Source organism: Nilaparvata lugens, chromosome 5 (assembly GCF_014356525.2).
Source record: "Nilaparvata lugens isolate BPH chromosome 5, ASM1435652v1, whole genome shotgun sequence".
In the NCBI taxonomy this organism is placed as follows: domain Eukaryota; kingdom Metazoa; phylum Arthropoda; class Insecta; order Hemiptera; family Delphacidae; genus Nilaparvata; species Nilaparvata lugens.
Genome location: NC_052508.1, coordinates 76749921 through 76776076, shown reverse-complemented (window position 1 = coordinate 76776076; position 26156 = coordinate 76749921). Strand labels below are relative to the sequence as shown.

The window sequence follows — 26156 nt, the reverse complement described above, 5'->3', positions numbered from 1 at the left end:
TGGGTTTGTTGGATTTATGAAATTTTAATATTGCTTCGGCTTCGTACTATTAATTTGTGAATTTCATAAAACCATGATGAATTTGATGACTGTCTTTTATATATAGGCTATGAGAATCACTGCTTTGTGTGTCATAGAATAAAATAATCATTCTTCTTATAATGAATAGGTAAATATAGCCCAATTGTTTTTACTCTAGAGAAATTTTCCAGCTACTATACTTTTAAATAATCTTCTATTTACTGAATGATTTGTTGATGGTAGTAATAGGACTATAAATATTTTAGAATGCTAAATTTCATTTAAAATTTGATCTGTAGACCAAGAATCGGTTTCAAATTGATATAACCAATGGTTATCAATACCTATATTCAGAAAAATCTCAAATAAGTTGGCTACACATTTTAGGTAATATCTCAGAAATTGATAAAATACCTCTAATAACCATTGACTAGATAATTTCTTAGTGGTAGCAATATATTTTAAAATAATCAAATCCATTGTAAAAATGAATTAGATAGTCTAATGCGACCGGTTAAAAAATTTTTCATTTTCTCAATCGATAAATTATTCTATTTTTGAATTACCCGGCTTTATAGCCTATGCCATTAGAATACATATTGAGGTAGCATAGAGAATAGTTCACCTTTTCTCCATTAGAGTAAAAACAGAAAACTTTCAAAATTTGCGTTAACTAACCTAAAAGAACATTCTATTTCTGTGTGACTGACTGGTAAAATTTTCCATACTTCGTCTATATTTTTAATTTGTGACGAAAGTATTTTAAACTGCTTTCAAAAGTTTCCATCGTAATTGAAAATTAAAATATGCCCTCATCCTATTCTCTAAATTTGAAATTATAATAGTGTTACCGTAGCTCACGCTCAACAAAACGCCGAAGGTAATTTTTTATCTTCTAATATTGACAGCAATTACTCTATAATGTTTACTTCTATTTACTGGAAATTGTGAAATAAATTGAACATATTTCATTGAACACTGTTCAATTTTAGATAGTTGATGAGTTTTTTGATAACTATCAGTATGAGAACAAGCACCAACTAATGTAACAAGTTGGATTCGGTTTTCGACAAGACTTTCTTGAAAAAAAATTTCAAGTTCTGAGTTATTTACGATCGTATTCTATTATAATTGTATATTAATCCCTATTTTGTGGAAGATGCCCTGATGTTACTCGTGTTAAATAGGCCTAGTTTTTTGATAGGAGAGAGAAGCTGCGCTTACACCAAAGTTATTAACAAAATCTTTATTTCTCCGTCCTTATAAATTCTATTAGATTGAACATAACTTATCATACACTTTATGATCATATGTGTTTGTAAAGTTCCGTTCAATCTAATAAAATCTATAAGGACAGAAAAATAAACATTTTGTTGATAACTTTGGTGTAAACGCAGCTTTAGCTGCTATCTGTTATTAGCTGTCAATTAGCTACGGTAATTGGAAAGCCAATTCTTCAATTATTGAGTCATTTGTGATCGTATTCCATACAAAAGCACACATTAATTATTACACATTATTAACGTTATTGTAATTCATCTGTTATGCTTCATTTTTTCTTAAACTAGTCGAGATTTTTATACCATGAAAAAACATTTTCAGAATTGAATTTTCGACTTAACTTCTCTCAGTATGGAAGAACGACAAAAGGAGACAAAAGATGAGAAGGAGAAGGAGGAAAAGGAACAAGAAGCATTAATAATTGCCACTGCGGATACCCAACTAGTTTCGGAAATTACTGCAAGGTGAGGAAATAAAATACTATGCTTTCCTAAGATATTAATAGGCCTATTTATGTTTTGTGAATAATGTATTACTGGAACGTTTATGTCAAATCTTTTGTCTGACAATATACTTACTTACTTACTTCTTCATACTTCTCTCCTTAGTTATGACCAGATATCTGGATTGACTGTGTCAGAAAGTGGACCTGACTTGGTCCTTGTCGTAGGGTTGACATGTAAACTATGTCAATAATATACACTTATTTACGTTTGTAAACTTAGTCAAACATATAAAAAATTTAAAAATAGTAATCTTTCAAATTTATCAAGATGGCCTTGTTTGTAGGCATCATATTTATCACTCGACGTTCAGCTGATGTTTCTAGTGGCCTCAATTTATTCCTCCACTGAGTAGAATGGACTAATAATAATAATGATTTTGTTCATAGCACAGACATGCCGCCAGGGCATGTCCATAAGGGAACACGTCAAGAGAAATAAAACCAAGTCCATAGACTTGAAGTCTATTGACTAAAGTGGTATTGACAATATCAAAGTCTTATTCTTTCAATCTATTGACTCTATTAATCAGTTCTTGATTTTTGCTCTGAAACTCCTGTCAACCAAGTTCTTCACACTGTCATGTAAAGCGTTGTAAATGAAATGAAATGAAATGAAAATACTCTTTATTAGGCGGAGTTAGGACTAGAAAGTCCTTTCTACCACTCAACCTTACAGGCAAATAATAATAATAATACATTACAATAAGAAATAATACAAAAGAACTATAACAATATGAAACTAAGAATAATGCATAAAATTGTAAATAAAAATCAACCATTTTTGTCTGGTGCAAAAGTAAATTAAGTAAATCAATAAATTACAAGATAACTAAATAATAATAATAAATAAGTTCAAGTTAATAATATAGGAAGAACGCTGATACAAAGAAAATTCAGCAAAAATCATTCATACAACATTCACACAGCCCACAAATTGCATCGCAACTAGCCACCATCGCACTACCCCCGCAGACCCGCCAATAACAGCCGCCTGACCTCCACCCCAAAGCGAGCACGTCCTTCAATACTCCTAATCTCATCGGGAAGATTGTTCCAATGTCTGCATGCCGTGATGGTAAACGACTTTTCGAAAGTTGCTGTCCTGTATATAGGAAAAGACAGCAGTGAGTCCCCACGACGAGTTGCTCGCACACTGACCTCAGACAGAAACTTAAAGCTCTCAGACAGATAGGAAGGAGATTTCGTTTTAATTATGGAATGAAGGAGTGTTAGGATGTGCAAGGTACGGAGTTCAGTAAATCCTCAGGGCTAGTACTGGAACACAATCCTCCCTCTCACTCAGCCTGCAGAAAGGGATGTCTATTTTCGATTTTCCTGTGGTGTTGCAGGAATTTCTGTCTTCTCATCTTGTGAGCAAGTGGAAATTATTCCTTGCGTGCAACAGGGAGAGTCAGATATATTGATTGTATACCGTGAGTATTCTCAGCTTGATAAAGATGGGTCCAAGTAGCCCGCCGAATCCAGGATCCTTAGAGCGGTCTTCTGCTGGAGCAGTACATCTTTACAACCTGGAACATGTCCCCACAACTGAAGCACTACCTCCGTAAACAAAGCCGTAGTGCATTCGTGTGACGTCAGCACATGTAGGACTCCTGCACCAATAAAAACACTAGCTGATATAGATCAGCTGAAATCAACGAATTTTTATTGGTGTATGAGTCCTAACTGTGCTGACGTCACACGAATGCACTACGGCTTTGTTTACGGTGGTAGTGACTGAAGTCCATAGTTGATATGGCTATGAAACATAGCAAAATACACCTCCTCCAGATGCTTCCTGGAGATTAATGGCTCCACTCTTCACTCTGGCTAGTTTCATCAGATGTTATGAATGTGGCTACTCCAGCCTATTTCTTCCCACCCCACCTTGCTCAATAGACTGCCATATTTACTGTTATACTCTCAATATTTACAGCAAATCTGTAGATACAACACACTGCTATAACTTATTATAGTCATCCAAATTACATTTCATTTCCCAATAATTCTTCAATTTATAATTTTAAAAATTTGTTGATTAAGTCGCTGTACTTTTAGCTATAGTGAGGTCCACGTTAAGTGCGTACAGATATACGCGCCGTGACATGAGCAATTCACTTTTAATCAGCTGACTATATCTGTATTTTTACAGAAACGGTAAGATACAGATAAAAAAGCTTGGCATCAGCTGATTAAAAGTGAATTACTCATGTTCGCGGCGCGTAAATCTGTACGCACCTTTATTATCGTAGTGAAGAAAGATAGGAGAAAAACGTTGCCGATCCTCTGTCTTGTCAATGCCTTCTATAGAAGAAAGCTAATACCGTACAGGTTTATTGATGTAATATTAACGGTTCATTCTTGTTTAAAATAATCAATTATATTTTATTAAGCATGAAATTAAAGCCTATTTTTCAATAATTTCATAGTAAATTTCATAATCAAGATGAAATATTTTGTTAAATTATTATCAATTCTACATTGTTGAAAGATGATTTGGGAACAGGGCAAAGCGAGAGAGTGCTATCCGCTTTGTTGAATGATGGACAAGGATAGCAATACCATTTTTAATCAAACAAATAAAATCAATTATCTAAATTTGAGAAGGAAATAGTACAAGGAGTATCCTTAGTTTTTGTCTCCCAATCAGTGCTTCTCTGTAAAAAATATAGATAAATAAAATTTATTTCCCATTTTTACAATATATACAGAGCATGAAATTACCATAGCAATGCATAGCATAGTGGCACCTTACTATATCACTTATTGGTATGAAAGCTAACATGTATTGCTAAATAAAAATAAATTCGTATGGCTTTTGTTGGTGGGGAGTTCCTTTCGGGAATGTTCCACCGCCTGAATATATAATTTAAGCCGTCAATGGGCCTTACGACTGTCATACTTCAGCCGGGACCGACAGTTTAACGTGCCCATCCGATAACACGGGAGTGATCTGGTTAAAAAACTTTTGGTAATGAGAGGGGTTCGAACCCGGGATCTCTATGCTGCTACGCAAGCACTCTATCCACTAGACCACGGATCACTCCATGTATTGCTATTTATATAATAAAGAAATCCATCCTAACAACAGTTTTAAATTTATCCTAATTCTGTTTTTTCGATTTTTTTGCAGTACTATGGATGCTGAGGAAAGCTTAGATTTATTGCTTCAGGATGACTCAGGTCAGTTTAATGAAATTTTATTAAATCTGTCAGCCTGTCAGCAGTCTTCCTATTCATGCCCGTTTAAATTAACTCACTCTAAATGGATTATTTTTCTTCAGTTTCCAATTATTACTTTCAGCTATAGTGCTTTGGGACTGTAATAATAAATCCCATCAGAGAGTACAGCTACTCAAAATATATTCAGAGATCAAGTGCTAGTTTAAACGAAATTTTACATAAAGCTGGATTAAATCCATATCAACTCTCGCTTGTTATAATGTAGTTCATTCTGAGCTCTAGCAACCAGCTGATTCAATTGAGTTTAAGCCTTGAATTTCTCTATCCATTATGATTTGATTTGATTAAATTTTCTTCCTGGAGACTCTTGAAAGAGTATAGGAAATCGTCAAGAAGGATTATTTGTCAAAAAATAAAATAGTAGTACAAAATAAACATAAATATATTCATCACATTCTACAATGCACATTACAATTTAACCCTCCCAAAAGCCTCATTCTCCATCCATAAATTCTTGGATACTGCAGTATACCCCGTTTGCTATATATTTTTTCAATAGCTTTTTGAAAATATCCTTATTCTTATTTTCTCTCAAAGCTGACGACAGTTTACTCATAAATTTGATACCCATATAAGAAGTTTTTTTTCATACTGAGCTGTCCTGTGGTATTGTGCAGAAAATTTACTCTTATTTCTTGTGTCATAATTATGTACGTATGTCACAGTTTCTTATAAATTCTTTATCTCTTACATACATAATAACTTCGAAAATGTACAATGCAGGCACAGTTAGTAGCCCTAAATCTTTAAAATACTCTCTGCAGGACTCTAATGGCTTCAGACCTGTGCTCTCACAGCTCTCTTTTGCATTTTAAAAACTCTAAATATTTGAGACTGGAGCCACCCCATACCAATATTGCATACCGAATATGCGACATATGAGGGCATTATAAACTTTACATGTTAAGATAGTGTTCCCAGTACTTAGTCTTGAAATCTGCCTGAGTGCAAACACTCCAGATGATATTTACAGCACAATTGATCAATATAATTATCCCAAGACAAGTTCTGGTCCAGCAAGACACTTAGAAATTTCACAGACAGAGGTTGTTCAACATTCACTCCATTTATTTGAACGTTTATTTCTTCAAGTTCTCTGTAATTATTTCTATGCTTGAATTGCAAGAACTCTATTTCTATTACAAACTGATGTATATGTTTCATCAAGTTTTAACACTGAAATTACGACTTGTATACTATAAAATTACTAATATTGTCGGCAAGTCGTCATTTAAGTTTAAGCTTTTAAGCCTGGTTTTCATTAGTAGAGTTAGTGGTAGAGCTCCCTGGGCAAGTACTAACTATCTTGTGAACTCTCCCAATGTAAGCGTTCATGATAGAGTACTAGTTTCTAGTAGAATAGAGTAGGATAGCATAGTGTGATTGTACACTACCACTTGCTTCCCCCCACCACCGCTTCTCACTCTACCACTATTATGTCAATGAAAACAGTCTCGAGCTAGTAGAGTAGAGTTGTGCTGTAGGCTATCAAGTTTAAGAAGTATTGTTATTTTATTAAAAAGTATGAATCTATTAAAAATTGTTGATAAGAGTTCAAGTGTTAATTTATTAAAAAGTATTGACATTTTAAGGTTAGCTCTGTTCACTAGACAACACACTTCACCTAATATTCTCAAGTGTAGTGACTACAGTTACTCGACCAAGTAAGTAGAGTAGAGTTAGCTCGGTAGAGTTAGTATGCCAGTTACTCGACCAGTAACTCTACTAGTGAAAACCAGGCTTTACTGTTCAAAGGACCCTAAAATTTCAAAGCCCAAAAAAGATTACGTTTTCTTTTATACATTGGAGAGCCACAATTTCACACAATCTGGCAGTGCCCATATTTTGTCGGGAAGAGGCTCAACTTGTTGTACTTATTCAAATTATGATAGTTATTACGGGTTCTTGATGTTTTTTGTCTCAACTTCTTTTGAGGATGATGCTCATAGGAGCTCTAGGCTTGTTCCTAGATACGTCACAACGAGACAAGATGAAATTGGTTATGAGACAGATATGGTGATATTTTTACTGGTTCGTGATGTTTTTTGTCTCACCTTTTGAGGATGATGCTCACAGCAGCTCCAGGCTTGTGCCTAGATACGTCAAAACGAGACGACAGATAAGATGAAATGGGTTATGAGACATATGATGATGTTATTTGATCATGATTTTTACATTGCTAGGTCCGAAAAGATCCATGGCAAATATTTCATAATCAAATCAAATAAAGTTTTATTCACAGATTCAAAACACAGTACATGAATAAAAAATTATAAAACACTTGTGAATTTTCCCCACATAGACAAGTCTGTGTGTGGGGAAAGAGTTCTAATGAAACATAACCTTGTACTAAAAAGAAAATAATGAATATTAACAAATTAACTTATCATTATAATGATTATCAAGAATATAACAAATGAAGATGTATTGGTTTCTACACGAAACTGCAGTAACATAACTTACAGTATTAATGTCTAAATGTCTGTATTAATAACAAAAAAGTAAAAACAGATATCAATGCTTGGATCAAAATTAACTACTTCTTCTACCTTTGAGAAAGTTAACAGAGAACTTTTCTGATTAGTGCGATCACTTCCCCTACTTGTGCTCTATCACATCCCTTTCCCAATCCTTTCCAAAAATTCCAAGGATCAAAAGCCTTCCTATGACATGGATAGCCATAGTTGGAAGAACTTTGATCCTCTACCCTTCTTCACCACATAACATGTATAATTGCCTTCTAATATTGTAATGTGTTCTCATATTTATGTTATTTATTTTATACTGTAATGTTTTTTATTGATGTAATTAATTTTTATTTCATATTGATGTATCTTATGTGTGTGTGTGTGTGTGTGTGGTGTGTGTGTGTGTGTGTGTGTGTGTGTGTGAATAAATAAATTGAAATTGAAAATGTCTAATAAATGTGGATGTGACGTGACAAAATAAAACAGTGTTTTTTCAATTAATAAAATAACAATTCGATATTAATAACAGATCAAATACAATCAAAATAAATTATTATAAATGAGAGATGAGTGGAGCTACAGCTTTTGAGTGGGTTCCAAACCATGTTGATTTTATGTTGAACTGATTGCTGATATAGAAATTTAATTTTGCTGTATTTTGTGTAAATTTGCAGTGAGGGAGCCCTCGTTCAACGAAGGCAATTTTATGAGTCACAATTGTTGACTTCGGCCTCCACCCCTATTTGTCCCGCTTCGGCTGTGAAGAGGCTGCTGCATCTTTCCAATGATAGCAGCGAAGATAACAGGTAATCAATATACTGGTAAAAATATTACTGGCCAATGTTTGTAGGTACCGCATATTGTAAGTTTATTCATAACTGTTGTATAGTGAGGTCCACGTTATAATGGCAGTGTTTGATTAGCAATGGTATTGCTATCCTTGTCTATCATTAAACAAAGCGGATAGCGCTATCTCTTTCTCGCTTTGATTTGTTGCCAGATCGTCTCTTAACAATGTAGAAGTAAAACTTAATTATTATTCAACACGAGGTCCACGTTATAATGACAGTGTTTGATTAGCAATGGTATTGCAATCCTTGTCTTTTCATTCAACAAAGTGCATAGCACTATCTCTTTTTCGCTTTGCCCGGTTGCCAGATCGTCTTTTAACAATGTAGACAATGTAGAATTAATAATTAATCAACAAAATATTTAATCTTAATTATGAAAATTCATTATGAAATTATTGAAAAATATAATTTCTTGCTTAATAAAATATAATTGATGACGAGAATGAAACCGTTAATATTACATCAATAAACCTGTATCAGCTACCGTCTATAGAAGGCATTGACAAGACAGAGGATCGACAATGTTTTTCTCCTATCTTTCTCCTCTGCCATCATAACGTCGACCTCACTATAGATTTGCAGAACATGTAGCATGTAAGTAGCACATGGCCTTATATAATATAAAAATATTAAATAAAATAAATGTGAAAGGTAGGAGTGGCCGTAGCCGAGTGGATCAGATGCTGGCTTTGTGATTCAGAGGCCGGGTTCAAATCCCGGCCCGGGCAAGAATTTATCTCGGGCCACTCCCGTGTTTCGGATGGACACGTTAAGCTGTCGGTCCGGCTGCCTAAAAAAGTAGTCGTTAGGTCATGTCAGAGGCCCTGAAATTGATCAGTTGCGACCTGAAAACTCTGACACCAGACCTGAGCCAGCCAGGTCACTCGATATTATTATTATTATTATTATTATTATTAATGTGAAAGGTTTAACTAGATTACGGTTGATTGTTCAGAACCCCTCCGAAAAAGCTTCGCACCGAAATGATTCCGAAATTGGCGGTGGTCGACGCAAACCAAGATAGTGACGGGGGATCTGACTCGTGGAAGAGTCACGACGAAAATCGGCTCATGAATCATCCATCTGACGCCCACCAAAAAGGTAACGTTGCAAATTGTGACAGCTTTATTTAAAAGCATGCCACCCGCCTGACGCCTATTAAAAAGGAACTCTGCTTTATCCTATATTGATCACCCGGTTGACGCCCTCCTAAAATGTGACAGCTTCATCTAAAAATCTGGTGTGGCGCACTCACACAACTTTCCTTGCCGTTATGAAAATTGATCACTGACGCTAGTGTTCCCGCGCATCTCAAGTCTACTATTCAAATATTTGAGCCAGCTGGTGACAGGGCAATAACGCTGGAGACACACATGAGGTCTGCTATCTCTTCATAGTGAATGATTTAATAAAACCAACAATAATTTGCAATTGAATAATCACATTTTCTCGAATTTAAAGCTTATTTTCAATTTTAGGTGAAAATGTTGCTGAACATTAATTGTAGAGATTTTCATGCTCAATCTACTCCTCTTGATTTTTTTTTGTTTCAATTGTATGTGAAGCCTGATAATTGGGAATCTATCTGCATTGATGGGGCGGAGCTCCTGAAATTTTTACAGATATGGGACTTGTGGCAGTTGATAGAGCTTATCGATGACTATTTTAGGTATGAATTTGATCAAAATCGTTGGAGCCGTTTCCGAGAAAATCACGAAAAACCCTTTTTTGACAACATTTTCGCCATTTAGCCGCCATCTTGAATTGCATTTGATCGAAATTGCTCGTGTCGGATCCTTATAGTGAAAGACCTCAAGCTTCAAATTTCAAGTCATTCCGTTAATTGGGAGATGAGATATCGTGTACACAGACGCACATACACTCATACACACACACACCACACACACACACACACACACACACACACCACACACACACACACACCATACACACACAGACACACACACACACACACACACACACACACACACACAACCACACACACACAACACACACACACACACACCACACACACACACCACACACACATACAGTTCAATACCCAAAAACCACTTTTTTGGACTCAGGGGACCTTGAAACGTATAGACATTTAGAAATTGGGGTACCTTAATTTTTTTCGGAAAGCAATACTTTCCTTACCTATGGTAATAGGGCAGGAAAGTAAAAAGTTATCAACATTCAAGTTAGTAGACAGAAGGTTGGTCACTCATCTATAGTATTCTAGTTGAAATGCAATTGGAGTGGGGGAACTGCAGTCGTGACGTAGGCTGTAGTACAGAGTAGGCAGAATATCGCATTCTTGAAAATCATACGGTGACGTATAGTCAAATTATATAACACAAACATTTTCTGACATGCATGATTTCTGTTTCTGATTTACAATAATTATCAAAACATTTGAATAATACAATTATTTTGCCATATAAAAGCAAAAACCCCACCTCCCAACCTTCCCTTTCAAACCCTTAAGGTTTCTTCATCTTCTAGGTCGTGTTTATATTTTGTAGTTTGGCTATACATCAGCTTGTGAATTTCGGGGATGAGATATTTTGATTCTCGTAGAACATGTGCTCGATACCAGCATATGTTCAGTGCATTTATATGAATGAAATTCTTCGGATTGATTGGGATCGGTTTATCGGATTATTGCAATGCATTGGTTATCAAGATTTTATGGGTTAATCTGAAATTATGATAGTATAACGTTGTCTACTAACGCTTTTCCCTTATTTAACTTTTTCCTGTCACGTTTTTAGATTCTTGAAAAATTTTCAACTTAACTTTATTCATACAAGTTGAATGAACTTGAAATATTTAACAACATCATTAGAATCAGGTTCAATCGCTGTAAGTATGGAGAATTTTTAAGTTCTAGGTCAATCTTCGGGGGATCAAACGACGATGTATTTGAAGATACAGTGAATAAACTGTATGCTCAGTGTGGTTACTCTATCACTTTTTTACTACAAGTGACGTCACGCTGGCATTCCCCCCACCACTTCGAATCTTTCACCTGTGAGTGATCAACCTTCTGTCTACTAACGTTGATCAACATTAACATCACCCGTCTGACGCCCTTCTAAAACTAAATCAAAATTGTCATCAGCCGCCCTTAAAAAAAGTAACACTGTATTCATCCACTACCTCCGTTAACAAAGCCGTAGTGCATTCGTGTGACGTCAGCACACGTAGGGCTCCTACACCAATGAAAACACTAGCTGATATAGATCAGCTGAAATCAACGATGTAGAAGCCCTACCTGTGCTAACGTCACACGAATGCATTAAGGTTTTGTTTACGGAGGTCACAGTGATTCATCCCAAACCAGTCATTAACATTACTAGTAGCTCTGTGAACAGTAGACCTCGCGCAGTTATACCACAGCCTCCTCTTATACTGTCCATCAAAGTAAATCCTGTCTGTATGTCATGTCGGCGAGATATCGGTGTGAAAACGGTTAATGGCTGTTGGGGTTGGTGTAGCAAAAATGCTAACATCAAAAGCTAATCTCCTTCAAGGGGCTGTAAGGGATGGTATATCAAAAATGCTAACATCAAAAGCTAATCTCCTTCAAGGCATACTGGCAACAGGTCAGCCCGAGTTGAAAGCAGAGAAAGGTCGAGAGAAAGTACTATGATACTTTCAGTTATTAATATTGCATGCGTCATTGCATGCAATTAATAGTCCACACGACAGCTGATTTTTCACTAAGATACATTGAGATATTAATTTATTGCATGCGTCATTGAATGCAATTAATAATCCACTCGACAGCTGATTTATGATGAATAATTCTTAGAGCTTGCTCACATGACAGCGATTTATGCTCGGTTGTCACGCGGTTGACCAACCGAGCGGTTGCCAGGTATAAGGAAAGACATGGTGCCGTACACATGTAACTAACGCTCGGTTTGAGCAGTCGCCGGCGAATCGCGGCGGTTTTAGTCTCCAGTTCAACAGCTCGGTTGTCGCTCGGTTGCCGGGCGGTTCGATATACTAGAGCAGGCATGAGAGAGTACACATGATTGTCTTCAGTCAACCGAGCGGTTTTTAGCAGAGCAGTTCACATAGAGCACATTCTATTACAATTTCAGTTCAATTAAAAATTTCATTCTATTACAATTTTCAGCTCAGTTAGTTAGTTAGTTCAGTTTAAGTTAGTTCGTAGAGGATCATAGATCATAGTAGTATCTAGTTCAGTTTAGTTTCAAGTAGTTCATAGTAGAAATATGGAAGTAGGCCTAGAATCCTTTGGCACTGAATTGTTTATCGATGAAGTGGCGAAAAGAAAGTGCATTTGGGACATGGAGTGCTCGGATTACAGGAATAGAGTTCTGAAAAGGTCTGCTTGGCAGGAGATAACAGACATATTACACTCTGTAATGATATATAAGTAGTTGATAAGTGATTAGGAAATATAATTGATACCTAATTTAGAGTGTAATGGATGTATTGAACTTTGTAAAATTGACTTTGTGTGCTTGTTGTTGCAGGCTCATGTTTGCCTTGTATTTACTAGAGTTACCAAACATGATGTTGTCTATAATGTGTAAACATTCTGTGACAATAAAGATATTTATTCATTTATTTGTATCTACGATATGAAAACCAAAGACATGTTAACTCCCCTCCAACTCCATTGCTGTACTGAGTACTGCTTGATTGCTGTCCGACTAGCAAGGTTCACTGAACCCTTAACCGAGCGCAAACCGCTCATGAATCGCTGTCATGTGTACGAGGCTGGCAAACCGAGCGATTTGCCAATCGAGCGACAACCGAGCGTGAATCGTTGTCGTGTGAACAAGCTCTTAGTCTTGATTTTACGATAATATTGGCGTTCGAAGGAGACTCCTTTTTCTTTTGTATTATCCATAAAATGTAAAATTCTAAAAAAACGTATATATATACGTCGAAGCGATATCCAAAAAGGAACATTTCTGTAAAATTTCATGAGAATCTGTTGCCGCGTTTCGCCGTAAATGCGGAACATAAATATAAACATATCAACATAAAGAGCAATGCAAAACCGTCGACTTGAATCTCAGGCTGGTCACACGCTTGTCTTGACTAATCGTGGTGTTTTGTTTTGTTTTTAATATCTTCCCAGAGACTCTTAACAGAGTATGAGAATTGTCAAAAAAAAAAAATGCTTGGAAACATTACTTTATCTTATTGAAGTAATGTTTTCAAGCATTTTTTTTTGACAATTCTCATACTCTGTTAAGAGTCTCTGGGAAGATATTAAAAACAAAATAAAACACCACGATTAGTCAAGACAAGACTAGTCACGTTTAGACACAATACTTCACATTGCTGCTTAAAGGTGCGTACAGATATACGCGCCGCGAACATGAGCAATTCACTTTTAATCAGCTGATGCCAAGCTTTTTATATCTGTATCTTACTGTTTCTGTAAAAAACATATATAATTAGCTGATTAAAAGTTAATTGCTCATGTTCGCGGCGCGTATATCTGTACGCACCTTATGACGCTACACACACTGATTAGTCATTGCAATTAGACATGTCTTCATAAGCAACCATGTGAAGTATTGTGACTAAACGTGACTAGTCTTGTCTTGACTAATCGGTTTGTGACCAGCCTTAGACCTCACTTCGCTCGGTCAATAAATTGTTTATCTTATGACGCAACACACACTGATTAGTCATTGCAATTGGACATGACTCCATAAGCGACTATGTGAAGTATTGTGACTAAACGTGACTAGTCTTGTCTTGACTAATCGGTTTGTCACCAGCCTTAGACCTCACTTCGCTCGGTCAATAAATTGTGTATCTGTGGTGTAGGTGGCAGCTTTATCCTGGACACGGGAGCCGCCGACGCCGACGCCGACAGCCACCACAAAAACGACAGCTTTTGCCAGGAGCACAACGGAGCCGGCGCCACCTCCTCCTATGATTCTCACCAAGGCCACATTTATCGCACGGGCATGTCCAGCGATAGACTATTAGACATGCGCACATCTCCCACAAAACAGCAGTTGGTGCGCATGGTGGAGAATTTGAACAGAAAGTTTGCCAAATACGAGAACAACTATCCGTGCTACAACAAGAATGAGGTAGGTTATATTTGTATAGTGAGGTATAGACTGTATAGACGCCATATCTACTGTTATACTTTTAATATTTACAGCAAATCTGTAGATACAACCATAGAGAAACAATAGCATAAGTAGATATCCCATGGTATAGGGCGTTTATGTCGCAACTTTTACTGTTTTCCCAAGCCGATAGTTCACGTAGTTCTTTCCTATGCAGTTGTGTGACGCTGGTAGTCTCTCAAATTTTGCCGTTCATACACTATCACCCCAACAAAACAGTAAAAATTGACAATAATCGACAGTAATTGGCTTGAGTTAACAGTAAAAGTTGCGACATAAATTCCCTATACCATGGGATATCTACTTATAGATAAACGCTATGATACAACACACTACTATAACTTATAAGTCATACAAATTACATTTAATTTCCATCTGTCAGTAATTCTTCATTCATTATTCTACAACACCATTGTCACATTTCCATTTGTCAATAATTATTAAATTTATAATTTTAAAAATGTGTTGATTAAGTCGCTGTTACTTTAGCTATAGTGAGGTCCACGTTATAATGGAAGTGGAGAAAGATAGGAGAACAATGTTGCTGATCCTCTGTCTTGTGAATGTCTTCTAAGGACGATAGAATAGAATAGAATAGAATAGAATAGAATAGAATAGAATAGAATAGAATAGAATAGAATAGAATAGAATAGAATAGAATAGAATAGAATAGAATGACTTTTTTATTTATGTTGACGTGGCGAAGTTTGGACAATATTGTCCACTCTACCACTTAACCACGTCGTTAGCAAACAATACAATACAAAATATGCAGAGATAACAAAAAAAATTGAAGCAAGAAATGGCAATAAAATGTAATAAATATGAGAGATCAATATTGAATAATAAAAGATCCAAGCCAGCTGGTGACAGGACAATAAGGATGGAGACACACGAAGTTTGCTATCTCTTCATAGTGAATGATTTAATAGAACCAACAGTGCCAACAGTTTGTAATTGAAATAATAACATTTTCTCAAATTTCGAGCTTATTTTCAATTTTAGGTGAAAATGTTACTGAACATTAATTGTAGAGATTCTCATGCTAAATCTATTCCACTCGATTTTTTTGTTTAAATTGTATATGAAGCCTGATAATTGAGAATCTGAAATCAAACTTTGCATAGATGAGGCGGAGCTCCTGAAATTTTCACAGATATGGGACTTGTGGTAGTTGATAGAGCCTATCGATGACTATTTCAGGTATGAATTTGATCAAAATCGTTGGAGCCGTTTCCGAGAAAATCACGAAAAACCCTGTTTTTGACAACATTCTCGCCATTTTAGCCGCCTTTTGAATTGCATTTGATCGAAATTGTTCGTGTCCTTAATAAGGACCTTAAGTTCCAAATTTCAAGTCATTCCGTTAATTGGGAGTGAGATATCGTGTACACAGACACACATACACTCACACACACACACACACACACACACACACACACACACACACCACACCACACACACCACACACACACACACACACACACACACACACACACACACACACACACACACACACACACACACACCCACACACACACCACACACCACACACACACACACACCACACACACACACACACACACACACACACACACACACACACACACAACAACACACACACACACACACACACACACACCACACAACACACACACCACACACACACACCACACACACACAACACGCACGCACGCACGCACACACACCACACACACACACACACACATACAGACAGACCAATACCAAAAAACCACTTTTTTGGACTCAGGGGACCTTGAAACGTATAGAAATTTAGAAATTGGGGTACCTTAATTTTTTTCGGAAAGCAATACTTTCCTTACCTATGGTAAGGTAATGGTATAGGGCGAGGAAAGTAAAAATTTGTTGATTAGGTCGCTGTACTTTTAGCTATAGTGAGGTCCACGTTATAATGGCAGTGGAGAAAGATAGGAGAACAACGTTGCCGATCCTCTGTCTTCTATAGACGATAGCTGATACCATAGAGAAACAATAGCTCAAGTAGATATCCCATGGTATAGGGCGTTTATGTCGCAAATTTTACTGTTAACTCAAGCCGATTACTGTCGATAATTGTCGATTTTTACTGTTTTGTTGGGGTGAGAGTGTATGAAAAGCATAATATGAGAGACTACCAGTGTCACACAGCTTCAAGGGAAAGAGCTACGTGGACTATCGGCTTGAGATAACAGTAAAAGCTACGACATAAACTCCCTATACCATGGGATATCTACTTACGCTATTGTTTCTCTATGGTTCCAATTTGTATAGTGAAGTCCACGTTATAATGGCAGTGGAGAAAGATAGAACAACGTTGCTTATCCTCTGTCTTGTCAATGTCTTCTATAGATGGTAGCTGATACAGGTTTATTGATATAATATTAACTGTTCATTCTCGATTGAAATAATCAATAGTATTTCATTAAGCAAGAAATTATATTTTACAATAATTTTATAATGAATTTTCAAAATTAAGATGAGATATTTTGTTAATTAATTATTAATTCTACATTGTTGAAAGACGATCTGGCAACAGAGTAAAGCTAGAGAGAGATAGCGCTATCTGCTTTGTTGAATGATAGACAAGGATAGCAATACGATTTCTATGATATTGCTCAGATTGAGGATCTGAAAAGTTGTACTCCTATCTTTCTCCACTGCCATTATAACGTGGACCTCACTATAGTTGAAACTATCCCATAAATTACTATGGAGCCTGGATTTTTATTAGTAATTTATATTTGTATTTTTGTTTTTGATTTCTTTTGTGTTTAATTGAATAAAATTATGATTGATTGAATTATTATAATATCTCAATAACCATTGGCTAAATAATGTTTTGGTTGCATCAATATCTTCTTGAAATAGTCAAATCGTATGTAACATTTTATTTTTCTCATATTTCATTGTTTTATTCATACAATAGTAGGCTACATCAACAAAATGATAGGGAGAGAAAAATAAGGTAACCTTGTGCTATTCCTCTCCCAAATTTAGATAAGGCTACACATAGGGTAAGTCTTGTATTTTTTGCTCACTTCACAAAATTTTTAGTCCTTAATTATTTTAACAAGGTAGATTTATAAATTTAGATGCTTTAAAGCCAAACATAAGAGAAATATTTCACATTATGAGTAAATTTCAAATTAGTGTTGAACGAATAAATATGATGTAGCAGTTACTTGACTAATCTGAAATCTGATTTGGAGTCCAATAGATTCGGGTTCAAATTCATATCTTCAATAGTGATTGATATATTCGAAACAATATATGCACAATTCAGTACACAAATCAGTCGCAATTGACTTGAATCATTGTGAGAGTACATAATTCTATAATCTTTATACTTCATTATTTGTTCTGTGAAGTGAACAACTACATGACTTAACCTATTTCGGACTATGTGTAACCTAATCTAAATTTGGTAGAGGAATAGTACATGGTTACCTTATTTTTCTCTCCCAATCATTTTCATGATGTACTTAGTGTATGAATCAATAAAGAATAGATTGTTGTTATCAAAATTCCGGAGAAAAACAGTTTTTGGTTGAGGGTCTGTTGCTCAGCTCCCCAATCGTTGTAATGAACAATTAAAAATATTTTGTTGTTTTTTGGTGATGTTGATGTTGTCTTGTTGGTGATGTTATCTTGTTGGTGATGTTGTCTCGTTGGTGATGTTGTCTTGTTGGTGGTGTTGTGTAGTTGGGAAGTTGTTATTGTGGTAATTAATCATATTGAATGAAAAAGACTAAGAAATTGTCAAAAAACCACTGATTTATTGATACTTAAAGAGACCGGTTTCGGATATTACACCATTGTCAATCTCTGATAGACAGTCTCCTCCCACTCAGTGGTGTCACAAAATGGCGTCTTAAGCAACAGACTCGCCATGATAACAAAATTTCGTTATTTGAATTTGTTTTCATAAATTTTTGTTATGGCGAGTCTGTTGCTTAAGCCGCCATTTTGTGACACCGTTGAGTGGGAGGAGACTGTCTAGCATGGCAGGCGTTCATGCCTTTGACAAATAGCAGTACTCGCCTAATAGTATAAATTTGCGCTGCTTGTATTTAGTTTAAGTTTACCAGAGATTGATAATGGTGTAATATCCGAAACCGGATTGTATTTAGTTTGTAATAACCGAAACCGGGCTCTCTAACTATCATAAAGCTGTGTTTTTTGACAATTTCTTAGTCTTTTTCATTCAAATTAAAAATATCACCAACTTGATTTTTTCTTGATGATTTTTAAAATTTGCTTTTCAGCTATTGGAGAACTCTGGGAAGAAGTTGACATTTGTCATGAATGCTGTATGTGTGGTTGAAATGAAGGATGAAACTGTGCTCATATCAGGTTGTATCATTTATTCATTCATTGTCACAATACATAATATTCTGAGTTTATGTTAATGTTTTTGAAGAGATGGATTCAAGGACGACTGGATCGTCCAAGAATGAGATCAGCAGGCTCGCTTCGCTCGCCTGCATTTTTCATTTGAGCTTATCATATGTTAGGACGATCCAGTCGGGGGTCCAGACTGAAAGTCTGGCTAAACGGATATGGCGAGCGAAGCGAGCCTGACGGCTAGTAATATAATATTCCCAGGAATAGCTCTGATTGAAGTAGCAGTGCCCAATCAATTTTTCCGCGATAAATGCATTTCAATCTTCAACTAGGTGCCAACCTAGCAAAGTCAACTCTACTTAATGCCAACCTTAAAAAATTATTAATTAGTTACCAGTTAACAACTGTTTCGAAGAGGTACTCTCTCTAGATTATAGTTCTATATAACATATGGTATGGACATTTTTCAATTATTATAATTAAGAGAATAAGAAGAATATACATGCTAAAAGACGAACTTTAAACCCTTAAAAACTACTCTTAGAGTTAAAATATTGTCAAAAGATTTATTAGTGCGCCTCTAAAGGGCCAACTGAACATACCTACCAAATTTGTACGTTTTTGGTCCGGTAGATTTTTAGTTCTGCGAGTGAGTGAGTGAGTGAGTGAGTCAGTCAGTCAGTCAGTGAGTGAGTGCCATTTCGCTTGCTTATATATATATATATATATATATATATATATATATATATATATATAGATATAGAACGGCTTAAGCCTTTGTATATTGCAGCTGTCAATGAAGATCAATTAATATATCAGTCTTTGATATTGAGTGTCAAGAATCTCTTATCTGGCTTCTTGCAAAGATTTTATTTCATTTTTGAATAAATTGGAATGTTCAAAGAAGTCGATTCTATTGGCCAAACGGTTGCCTATTGTGATACATCTTTCAAGAGGCGATGTATAACTTCTCACATGGGCATGAAACTGATGGAAATTCCTCAAGTGGCGTGTGGGTACTACAATTCCAACTCCATGATTGCCAAATTTCAAGTGTAGTACGTGAAGGCATTTGTGCAGAAATATAGCATCAAGCTTCTCTCTTTGCCATTCCAGAGTTTCCAGGTCAACTTCACGACAAAACTCGCTGTAGGATAGATGCTGCATACCCGGTTGAAGGCGCTTTAACATCAGACTCACAAATCTCCTTTGAACGGATTCAATCTTTTTGGTTGTGAAATCCATTATAACGTGGACGTCACTATAGTATTTAGGTACTAGCCGTCAGGCTCGTGTCGCTCGCCATATCCGTCTAGCCAGGGGGCTCTGCCCCCTGGACCCCCGACTGGATCGACCAAGAATGAAATCAGCATTTTTCATTTGAGCATTTTTATCATATGTTAGGAGGATCCAGTCGGGGGTGTAACCAACCCTATTTGAGTAATCTCAAATAAGACTGCCTAACAAGTAGGAAGCAATGCTGGTCATGAGGGCCAGTGAATATTTTGGCAATCCTGGTTGAAATAAAATTTAAGCCAAGTCCGATTGAATCTTATATTTTCAACATAAAAATCAATTTCATTTCCGAAGTTACAAAATATTCAGTTTACAAGTTTTGATTATTAAATCTATGTTAGTAACCCGGTAGGCCTACAACTGAAGCTTCAGTGTGATGTGGAATCGTAGATAAGCGACGATTAACGAAGTTTGAAACTCATAAAATTCGATGGACTTGGTTGAATTAGAAGCCGAATGTAAAACAAGTGTTCTGCTTACCCCACTTCGAATTGTAAATTTAACTTTCATACTGTACTTGAATTCCAAAATTTGGTTGCTTGAGTTTATGGAAAATGTTTAGTCTCCTTCATCCTGTATTTATCCTGGTATTATATTTGTCCGGTCATTCAAAATTAATGGTAAAATAAAAAAAAAACCTGTTTGGAACAAAAGAAATAGAATAAAATCTAATAGATACAAGCATCATGTTGATGTTAACCAGAGTGGTTAACATGCAATGTTGGACAGGTTAATTACAGGATACATTCTGTAGAAACATGGTACCGTAAGAACAGCGGTAATAAAATATTATTATGACAAATCTCAAATAATTTAATAATAATAAATCTCAGAGGAATACGGTAAAATTAGTAAGCAAAATAGTTCAGATGAACAAAATAACAAAAGGAAATTATAAAATATCAGAAGGCAACAGTTACACATGGAGGGATAAAGTTGATTCAATTCTAACAGCTTCTTTACGTTATTTGATAAATTTCAAAATAGGATGTAATCAAATTTATATTGAATTTATAGATGATAAAGAATTAATTAATTAAAAAACTAGGCAAATATGAGATTTTCGATAGAATAGCAGAATAACCTACAACATAGAGACAGTTACAAGTACAACTTACCCAACTGGGGTTATTCAAATATAAAATTCAATCAGGCATTGTAGATTTACATTTTATGCTACTTTAGCATAATTTAAAAGAAAAATTTTGTAGTAAAAAAATTTAGATATTTCATAATTCAAATCACATGCTACATTTTGAGATGCCACAGCTAGGTCTTTTAGAACAAGAAGAAGAGGAAATCGCTGGCTGGTCAACCGACAAGGCTTCGTCCAGTTGTACCAATCCAACAAATCAAAATTATTAACTAGAAATTTAATAAATGAATATTCAAAGTTATGTCCAAATAAGGAGAAAATAAAATAAATAAAATAAAATTAAGTAATTAATAAATTTTTGGTACAAACCTCCACAACTGGGGGTATTTAATTTAGGAACCAAATTGTACCAGAAATTTATTCAAGATAGAAGTTAAATAAATAGAAAAGGAGAGTAATTGGTCGGCCGCCCAAAGAAAATGAAAAGTAGAGGAAAGAAGAGAGATCATTGTCAATTGATCAGGTCGACAAGGCTCAAAGAAGAAAATAAAATCTACAAGCATTGGACAAAACTTCAAAAATCCAAATTACCAAAGAGAAAAGCAAGAGTTAGCATGAGTTACCGAGAGAAAACTGAGCAATGAGTTTAGTGAGCAAATAACACATTATCAAAATAACATATACAACTAAATTGATACACTGTAACTTACTTAGTTACGAAGCAATAATAATTACAATTCTTAAATATACAGTACATTCTTCATCATACCATGTTACAAGAATCAAGTGACACAATAATTGTGCAGAATCACAAGTTTCCAAAGAACACAACAAAATTTTACACAAATAGAATAGTTACAAGAGTAACTACCACAAACATATGGGTGCGTCCACCACATATGTGTATTACAATAAAAAAAATCTCATTATGAGAAAAGTCTACTTAAGGATTATTTCCCATTTTAAGTTGACTCACATGTGCTCGTCGCACAAATGTTTGTCCATCGGTTGAAAATAATTTCACACTGACTGGACTAATCCATTCTTTTATCAAATAAGGTCCAGAATACCTGGGAAGTAATTTGGCAGTAATCTGATTACATGCTTTACTAACAGGATTTGATTTTAGGAAAACAATATCACCTATCTTATATGGAATTGGATTTCTATACATATCATACCTCTTTTTACTGGAATTATGAGACTTCAATAAGTTATGATAAGCATCTTTCCATATTTTGTTAGTATCTTTAACAAACTTCGTTGGTAGTATATCATCAATTTTCCAATATTGTTTATAGGATTATTAACCTTATGACGAAACATCAGTTCATGAGGAGAAAACTTGCTACTCTCATGGAAAGCACTATTGAATGCTAAGGGAAGCCACTGTAGAGTTAAATCCCATTTATTCTGTTTGTCATGATTAAAGCTAATAAGACAAGATTTTAAATTACGATGTATTCTTTCTACTTGGTTAGGTTTAGGATTATATTCTGTTTGAGTTATATGCAAAATTCCCTTTTGGAAACAAAAGTTTTTAAAGAAATTTGATTAAATTGAGGACCGTTATCAGAAACTACATATTTAGGGACACCAAAGTTACAAATATTTTCTGAAGCTCCTTACATAAAGACTCAGAGGTTGCTTTTCGTAATGGAAGTAGCCATGAATACTTAGTGAAAGCATCCATACAGGAGAATATCATGGTGTTACCACTTGTTGTCCTTGGTAATGGCCCTACAAGTCTAAGAACATTTTTTCCATGGTTGTGAAGCAATAGATGAACAAAGATAACCATAATTAGTTTTTTGTGCTGGCTTACTCAATGAACATAACTTGCAGGACTTGATGAAAGCAACTAGATCTTTAGAAATACCCTTCCAAATAAATTTTTGTTTTATTTTGTTTAGTGTTTTCAGAAAACCAGAGTGACCGCCATAAGTAGTTTCATGATAATATTTGAAAATCATGGGCTTCAAAATACTAGGAAGAACAATCTTGGGTTCCTGATTATTTCTGCTATTATAAAGAAGTACCCCTTTAGAAATAGAATATGGAAAAATATCTTCTCCAGATTCCTTCTTATTCATTATCTCTATTATGAACGGATCCTTTTTTTGATAATCAGAAATCTCAGTAAAACATAGTGGAAAGTCAGATAGAGCAACGTTACACAAAGCAGGAGAATCAAGACTTTCAAATTCATTAGGAGAAACATTATCAGTAGATTCCTTATCAGGATTTTCATCAAACATCCTACTTAGATAATCAGCAATCACATTATCAGTACCTTGATATGTTTGACATCGAACTGGAAAGAACTTATTCTAAGAATCCACCGGCTATCCTTCCTAATGGCTTGGGATTCTTAAGTACCCATTGCAGAGCACTATTGTCAGTATGTAAAGTAAATTTCGTATGCTCTAAGAAATATCTGAACTTTTCAATACCAAATAACACAGCAAGTGCCTCTTTTTCATACGCCGAATATTTCCTTTCTAAAGTGGATAATGTTCTGGATGCAAATGCTATTGGGGCAAGAGTACCGTCATAATCCTGACTCAAGACACAGCCAATACCTACACTAGATGCATCTGTTTCCAGAACAAATCTACGATTAAAATCGGCAATTTTTAAAACAGGAGGCTGGGTAATTATCATTTTCAATTTGTCAAATGCTTGCTGGCATTCAGTACTCCAAATGAATTTTACATCTTTCTTTCGAAGTGCATTTAATGGGGCTGCAATGGTTGCCAGGTCGGGAATGAATTTATGGTAAAAATTTAACAAACCAATGAATCTCTGAATGTCTTTCACCCTTTTCGGTACAGGGTTTACAATGGCCTTAGTTCTATCAGGGTCGATGCTAATAGAGTTGTGAGAGACAATGTGTCCAAGAAAAGATATTTTTGGAACACAAAATGAGACTTTGGTAGGATTAACAGTTAGACCTGCACTACGAAGACGGTTGAATACCTCTCTCAGTACTTCTAAGTGGGATTCAAGAGTTTCAGTGTATACAATTAAATCATCAAGATAGAAATAAACGTTTTTAAATCTAAGGTCACCAAATATTTTCTCCATTAGGCTGGAAAGTACTTGAGCTCCAGAAGAAATTCCATTGGAATTCTTTTATATTGGTAAAGTGCAAAAGGAGTAATGAAAGCAGTTAACTTTTTAGAACGTTCGGTAAGAGCAATCTGTCCATAAGCATTATTCAAATCAAGAGTAGAGAAGTACTTGGCTTTCGAAAAATGATGAAAGGATGTATTAGATTTCCAATTGGTGCAGAAATTAATTCAATATTTTGATTTAGACGCCTATAATCTACTACCAGTCTGAAATCTTTCTCTTCAGTGGGATTTTCAGTTTTTGGTACAAGAAAACAAGGGCTGCTATACTGAGAGTCAGAGTTTTCAATAACTCCATCATCCAATAATTTCTGAATTTTACTTCTCATAACCTGAGTTTTGAAAGGAGTAAGAGGAAAGGTTGACATCTAACAATTTTATTTGAAGTCAGTTTGATATCATACTGTACTAAATCAGTACTCCCTACTCTACTGGTCAATACATCAGGAAAGTCAGCAATGATTTTGTTCACCCTTTTCAATTCAAAATCAGAAAGATGAGAAACATCTCCAGGAATAATTTTTTGAATAACATTACTAACGAGAAATTTCTTTTATTAGCATTGTTGTTTGCATCACGAATTAAAGGAAATGTAGTACTAGGGTTGAAGCAAAAGAAGTATCGATTATTAGGTAAATCAATAATCATATCTGACATTTTTATAAAATTAGCACCAAGTATTATCTTGACTGGCAAATCACTACTCAAAAGGAATTCAAACTTCCAAGTCATATGTTGCAATCTGATTTTCATAATACAAGCCTTTTTTAGTCATATCAGAAGAATTAGCAGCAGAACAAATCAGGTTTTTATTGAATACATTGAAATCCACCTCATTACTTTTAGTCAACTCATGAAATAAGTTGTATGAAAGAAAGGAGTAAGAGGAACCAGTATCAATCAAAGCAGACTGAGTTATTTTGCTATTTCCAAAGCTAACAGGAATAAAAGGCAGATTATTATTAGAATTGATAACGCCACAAAGTCCTTTTTAATCTTTCCTAATTGGTTTTTGTGAGTATAATTCTTTTTTATTTTTAGACTTGCATTAGAAATCAGGTGTTGTCTTTTGGAAAACCGCGCCGCTCGTTTTTTGAATAACAATTACGAGAGATGTGACCTTTCTGATTGCATGTGTAGCATACACTATCATTCCTACGGTTGAAATGGTTTTTTATTGATTTATGATTATTAGAATTGCCAAAAGCATGATTGAACAGAAGTATTATTGTACAAATGCATTCTTTCATTATCAATGAAGGCAATATTTTGAGAATGAACTGCAAGCATATTTAGGTCATTGAATGATTCAGGTTTTTTCATGAATACTAACCTACTTCTCTCTTGAGGATTAAGACCAGATATGATTGTACTTACAATTTCAGCTTCACTCTCATCCAATAATAATAATTTCGCTGCTTCTTTGATACTTGTCACGTATGATGATAGGGCTTCACAAGGTCCTTGCAATCTATCAAATTTATCTCTCTTAATTGTTGAGAGAAGACGCTGAGGGATAAAATATTTCAACAAGTCAAGGTGAAATTGTTTGAAGCTAGCATTAGAATTCAAAGAGTACAATTTTTATCACCTAGAGGTCCAGTTGTATAAGGAACAAGAATTTGCAATAGGCTTGTGTCAGACATAACTGATAAATCATGAATTTTTATAGCAGCTTCCAAGAATTTCAATAAGCTATCAATATTAATCCATCACAAGGCTGAAGATTTTTCAAGAAGCTTTCTACAGGATT

At 35.2% G+C, this 26156-nt stretch overlaps 1 protein-coding gene across 2 annotated transcripts in view; it reads left to right on the top strand.

Annotated features, from left to right (window-relative positions):
- The first annotated feature begins 705 nt into the window (after positions 1–705).
- Positions 706–26156, top strand: part of LOC111054925 — a 30944-nt gene continuing 5493 nt past the window's right edge. Inside the window, exons 1-7 of one of the 2 annotated variants that reach the window (XM_039429314.1) lie at positions 706–901; positions 1653–1766; positions 4941–4990; positions 8193–8324; positions 9325–9470; positions 14199–14470; positions 18799–18886. In XM_039429314.1, coding sequence (XP_039285248.1) covers positions 9353–9470; positions 14199–14470; positions 18799–18886 — 478 coding nt within the window. In that variant the 5' untranslated portion in view covers positions 706–901; positions 1653–1766; positions 4941–4990; positions 8193–8324; positions 9325–9352. Of the gene's footprint in view, positions 902–1623; positions 1767–4940; positions 4991–8192; positions 8325–9324; positions 9471–14198; positions 14471–18798; positions 18887–26156 lie in introns of both variants that reach the window. The other variant, XM_039429313.1, reaches the window with a different exon arrangement.